Source organism: Phyllobates terribilis, unplaced genomic scaffold (assembly GCF_046119375.1).
Source record: "Phyllobates terribilis strain yellow unplaced genomic scaffold, ASM4611937v1 Scaffold_11__3_contigs__length_659146591, whole genome shotgun sequence".
NCBI lineage: Eukaryota > Metazoa > Chordata > Amphibia > Anura > Dendrobatidae > Phyllobates > Phyllobates terribilis.
The window spans coordinates 504,142,225-504,148,580 of NW_027362771.1; the positions used below are offsets into that span (position 1 = coordinate 504,142,225).

General features: G+C 46.7%; 1 protein-coding gene across 2 annotated transcripts in view; it reads right to left on the reverse strand.

Moving 5' to 3' along the window:
• The window catches only part of LOC141166668 (tetraspanin-15-like), a 200,725-nt gene extending 195,549 nt beyond the window's left edge, over nt 1–5,176 (reverse strand). The window contains exon 1 of one of the 2 annotated variants that reach the window (XM_073653580.1): nt 4,912–5,176. In XM_073653580.1, the coding sequence (XP_073509681.1) occupies nt 4,912–4,998 (87 nt within the window). In that variant the 5' untranslated portion in view covers nt 4,999–5,176. The remainder of the gene's footprint in view (nt 1–4,911) is intronic. The other variant, XM_073653581.1, reaches the window with a different exon arrangement.
• Between the last annotated feature and the right edge of the window lie 1,180 nt (nt 5,177–6,356).

Below are 6,356 nucleotides of genomic sequence, written 5' to 3' on the forward strand. Positions count from 1 at the left end.
GCCCAAATTCTATGGAACCCAATAACTTCTTCTGGGATGGTCTCATGATACCCCCAGGGGTTCCCATGGATTCGGGCCGCCGTAACCGACCTTTTGATATCAATTATGATACCATACGGTCCTCAGGAATGGCTCCGCGCTATATCTTGGCTTCCAGAGCACGTACAAACGTCTACCGCGGAGGCTTGTGTGCGCAATGGCTCCGGGACGCCGTGATATTTTTTTATTGGCCCATCCCACGCAACATGCGTGTACTATTCATGTTTCTATATCTTATGCCTCCATGCTTGTGACAGACAAAGAAACTAGTCCTATGGGACAAATGGTCAGGTACAGATAGACGAAGCACCCCCCCCTGCTGGCTGTGTTTCCTCTCGAAGTCTTTGAAGCTCCTAGCATTCAAGTGTTAAGTAGGCTTCTTATCTTACAGGAGCCTGGATGGGGGGAAACTATCTAGTTGACGTTTTAACAGAAGGTCCCAAGGGTGGGGGCTGCTGAAGTGTGGCCATCCCTGGATATGATTTATCATTACCAAGATGGCGGCTACAGGTTCATCACACTTCCACATTGCTTCAGTTCTTGAATGTGGTTTTGAGGACTTTAAGGGCTGCAGTTTTTAGAATGGTGTCACTTTTGGATATTATCTGTCACATAGGACCCTCAAAATCACTTAAAATGTGATGTGGGCCCTAAAAAATAATGGTTTTGTAAATTTTGTTGTAAAAATGAGAAAATCGCTGGTCAACTTTTAACCCTTATAACTTCCTAACAAAAAAAATATATGTTTTAAAAATTGTGCTGATGTAAAGTAGACATGTGGGAAATGTTATTTATTAACATTTATTAATTATTATTAACTGTTTTGTGCGACACAACTCTCTGATTTAAGGGTATAAAGATTAAAAGTTTGACAATTGCAACATTTTCAAAAATTTTAGATTTTTTTTTTTCTCACAAATAAACGCAAGTCATTTCGAACATATTTTATCACCATCATGAAGTACAATATATCACACAAAAAAACTATCTCAGAATCACTGGGATCCGTTGAAGCGTTCCAGAGTTATTTCCACATAAAGTGACCCTGGTCAGAGTTGTAAAATTTGGACCGGTCATGAAGGTGAAAACAGGCTTGGAGGTGAAGGGGTTAAAAACTTCTGTATTTTTAACCCACTCCTGGTTTTGGCTTACAAATACTGAGGTAAAAAAACTCACCAAATACTGAACGTGTGAACGTGGCCTTAGTCAACGTGTTTGTGGACAAGTGATTATCCACACAAACCACAATGTTGTGGACAAATCAGTCCTAGAATAAATGGCAGACCGCTCCTGCACCCGCAATGGGGACAAGCACAAGGAGCTGTCGGCGGACCCAATCACATCCACAATTTACGGACCTGACTAACCAGAGAAATTCTCAACCTTCAAAAAAAACACCACAATGACAACGCATCTACTTCCACAACCACCAAACCTCCCCGTGTTGTGCACGGTCATGTCTGCGGTCTATTAGGCAGAAGCTGGCGCACATGACACAGCTGGCAGGACTCCATAACTTCTGTGGTTTCCAGTTAATGAGTCAAGAGGAGACTTGTCTGTAGGATCAATGTTTCCTTGTTGTATCACACCACCATAAAACATGATTTCCTTGTAAGATAGAAGAGCTTAGAAATGACAAAAAAAAACCCTAAACAAATCACTATAAAAGCAAGCGCAAAGCATTGAGACAGGCAGGAGCTAGGGTTAGAGGAAGACTTCTGTCAGGCGACGTGACATGTCATAGGAGCCAAAGAAAAGAATGTGATATCTACACTGATTTCTGAAAAGAAAAGAGAAAGTTACTGAAATGAAACAACACGATCAGGGCAGGACAATAAATCACCTGATAACTAGAAGAGGGGCACAGAATGGCGCCCTGTAACCCTCCTCGTCGTAGATTTTGCTTTGTTGCTTGGCTAGAAAACTACATCAAACGTCATTAGCCTGGACACAGTGAGAGATTTACTAAGGAAATGTGTCTTTAAGGGGATGAGCAAACATTGTCTTTTTGAGGTGGATTCTGCTCTGAAAAACCACCTGAAAATGCGCTACCTAAACGCTCAGAAGAATGGACATCGGCATTTCTCTGGAAAAACGACGTGCTGTTCACACCATCAGTCTTTCCAGCGTCTTTCCAACGACTTTGTGCTTCCAAAGACGCCGTGCGGCTAAAAGTCGGCAGATAATTCTTCAGGCGTCTGCTGCACTATACTTTATTATAGAAGGCAATGGGAAGGCTCCAAAGACGGTTAGGCGTTATCTTAAGCGTTTTGCTAGCATTTGGGCTTGATAAAACTCTAGCCATTTCTTTATTTTTTGTAAGGAGTTAAAAAAAAACTGTTTCCAGTAAAGGAAAAATGGCACAAAATTACAGGAAAAAAGCTAATAAAAAAAAGTGCCAGTAGTCAAAAATGTCAAAAAAGTGCTCAGGAAACAATTATTGCTGAAACATCTTCCTTTTCAAAGACTTGATGGGTTTGGATGCCTGAAAAAGACGCTGTGTGCACATAACCTGTGTTAGGCCTCAGTCAGACGGCCATGTTGCACGGTCCATCAGTTTTTTTCATGGTACCCATTATAACCTATGGTACTGTGCACCTGTCCGTGCAAAACACAAGGAGACATGTCTGATTTTTTCCACTATCACGGATGACTAGGGCCAATACAAGCCTATGGGACAGTGAAAAACACGTACAGCACACGGATGGCGTCCATGTACTATCCATGCACCGTCCGTGTGCTGTACGCATTTAACATTACAAAGTATAGAGGAAGATTTGTCATTTCTTTATTACATCCATAAAAAGCACTGATGACACTGATGGTAAAAACGGACACAAGGATGTCACCGGTACCATTTCTTCACATACGTGTTTAAAGGGAACCTGTCAAGTGAAAAAACACAACCTGCAGATATGGGGTTAATCTGCAGGTAGCGTTCTCAACGTGCCTGATGCTGACACTTAGACCCCCGCTGCCGGGAGGAAATTACCTTTATTCTTTCTGGTAGCGGTTGGGTTTTAGCCATTGGGGCGGCACCGGCGCAGGCTCAGTCTCTGCTCTGTGTACATAGAGCTGTAACCGCGCCCCCGGCACTGACTGACAGCTCGCTCAGCATTAGGGCCGGCTAACAGTCAGGGCCGGTGGCACAGTTACAGCCGTTGCTCTCTATACACAGAGCGGTGACTGAATTGGTGCTGATTCTGCCCCCATGACTGAAACCGGAACGTTACCGGGAGGAATTAAGTTAATTTCCTCCTGGCAGTGGGGATTTCAATGCTGGCGCCGGGCAGGTTCAGAATGCTATAAACGTGCAGATTAACCCCATATCTGCAGGTTAATAGCGTTTTCCCCTTTAAACATGTACGTGTGAATGAGGCTTTATACAGTGTTTATATAAAGGGTTATTACCAGCAATAAAAGTTAAAGCCTATGCACTGGATAGGTGATAACTTTCAGCTCGGTGGGGGGAGTAACTGCTGAGACCAACATTGATCCTGAGGACGGGGCTCTGAAATGTCCTGTCAGATTTGAGCTTTGGTCGTGTGGTGGACGAAGGAATGGAGCGGTGGCGCACAACCACCGTCACAGCTTAATTCTAACAGAAGCTTTCGGAGATTTTGCTCCCAGTGATCGGACCCCCATGGATCTGCAGATTATCACCTATCCAGTGCATAAAGGGTATCGTTAGATGTTGGAAATAACTCCTTAACAGGCAAACATAGAAATAAGAGCAAATAGTGAAACACTGTGCTACAAATTTACAAGACGTCCACTACATGCAAATTAGCATCTCTTTGCCCCTGAGATGAATGGCCCATAGTATCTGCATTCTGCAGCTCGGATCTCCATTGGTATTACATGTCTATGTTCAACTCAAGACTTTGGCTGTAGCCATTGTTGGGGGTATGTTCACACTGAGTCCGAGGGGGGTCAGTAGGACGGTGACAGCGGAGTGGGGTCAATTGGACTGTGACAGAGGCGGGGGGTCAGCAGGGCAGTAACAGCGGAGTGGGGTCAATAGGATGGTGACAGTGGCAGGGGGTCAGCAGGATGGTGACAGCGGCGGGGGATCAGCAGGATGGTGACAGTGGTGGGGGATCAGCAGGATGGTGACAGCAGTGGGGGGTCAGCAGGACGGTGACAGCGGCGGGGGGTCAGCAGGACGATGACAGCGGCGGGGGGGTCAGCAGGACGGTGACAGCGGCAGGGGGGGTCAGCAGGACGGTGACAGCGGCGGAGGGGGTCAGCAGGACGCTGACAGCGGTGGGGGGGGTCAGCAGGAGGGTGATAGTCGCGGGGGGGGTCAGCAGGATGGTGACAGCGGCGGGGGGGTCAGCAGGACGGTGACAGCAGCGGGGGGTTAGCAGGACGGTGACAGCGGCAGGGGGGGTCAGCAGGACGGTGACAGCGGCGGGGGGGTCAGCAGGACGGTGACAGCGGCGGAGGGGGTCAGCAGGACGCTGACAGCGGTGGGGGGGGGTCAGCAGGACGGTGATAGTCGCGGGGGGGGTCAGCAGGATGGTGACAAAAGTGAGGGGTGGGTGAGTAGGACAGCGGGGACAGCTAGTCCAGTCTCCCATTACACCACAATGTGGATTTCCATCAGTGCGGCTCCCAGTAGCTTCCCATCCATCTGTCATTCATTGTCTGTCCCCGGCGCTGGTCACTGTTCTGTCGCCTACATCACACACAGTATACACATATATGTACAGCACGAGCAGACCACACCTCCTCACTGCACAATGGCACCCGGCGCTGGTTGGCTGCAGCCGCCGCCGCCATACACTGTACTGCACACTGCGGGCACAGAGAATGGGCACTGACCATCCCCGGCATCTGCCGCCAGCCGCTCCCCACACCGGCACCTACCGAGAACAGCGTGGAGTAGAAGGACAGGGAGAACTTGATGCAGTAGTAGGTCCGCAGTGTGGCCCTCCATGTGTCGGTGCCGGCCATGGCTGCTGCTCACATGCACGGCGCCGTGCGCTCCCCGGTCATTGTCTCTGCGCTGCACACACGGCACTTCCGCATGGGGAGAGAGAGAAAGTGCACGGGGAGGGGACACATTAACCCCTCACTGCTGGGCACGGTGATGGCACTGCACCTGCTGCGGCTGTGTGTACATTGTGTATACTGTGTGTATCGGGATATCTGTGTGTACAGAGTGGGTGTGCATGTGTACAGTATCAGTGGGTGTGCATGTGTGTGTGACTGTGCAGTGGGAGACCATAGTGTGGGTGTGTACAGTGTATACTGTGAGTGTACCTGAGTGTGTACAGTGTGTGTTCACTGTGGGTGTTTTGTTATTATTATGTAGTTTTCTCGCCATATCTCACTCATTTTTCCATCACAATGACCCTGGGGAGCTCTTTTTTTTCTTCTTGTGAGATGAGCTGCATTTTACCATATCATTTTAGTGTTTCCTTTGTCCGGCGATCAGTGCGTGTACAGATGACCTGACGACCGCGACTCCACAGGTCAGCGGGATTACACCAAGCCCAACTTGTGCCATTTATTATTATTTCAGTAGTTAACACAAATCCAGAACTTTGGGAAACTTGCCGTTTTCTGTGACAGTAACCTGTTTCTTGTGGGGCCAGATGTTTTTTTTATTGATACAATCTCAAATTTCCTACAAGATTTTGTTTGCTTTTAGTTGCATTTTTCTGGGATGTACCATGACCCCCAAAACACCAGTTTTGGCATTTATATATTTTTGTCTTTATCATTTGTTTTAATTATTTAATATCTTCATAGTACAGGCATTTATTGGACATCGTGATAAGAAATGTTTATTTTTTTTATTCTTTATATAGGAAAAGGTGGGGGATTCAAACCCTTATTTTTTAAGTATTTTTGCTGAGAAGAGGATTCCTGCTATGAATGCCTCGCAGGGGAGCAAACACTCTCCTAAGGTGCCTCCTTTCCACTGCCAGAATTTGTACACCAAGTGCATAGTAATGGAGTACAGAAAAGCCAGACAAGTAAGTGTTTGTGCACACAACGTGTTTAATAGGGAGTTTCTGCCTGAAAAAATGCCAAAAATAATGACCATAAACACAGCAATATCAAGCGACTTGCTCTACATCTGTTCCGTCTTTTGTCACTTCTTTAACCTCTTCAGGCTTTGAAAGCCGTGAAGCCGATGAAAGAAATGACCGGTCCATTCTTCTGGTCGGTTCCGCTTGGAAACTGCTACTATCTTGTATAGAAAATTTTAAAAAAAGATGACAACAAAGCTGCAAAAATGACAAAGAAGACCCTTCAGGAAAAAGTCATCTTCTTCTTCAAAAACGACTCCAGTGTCTAAAAGA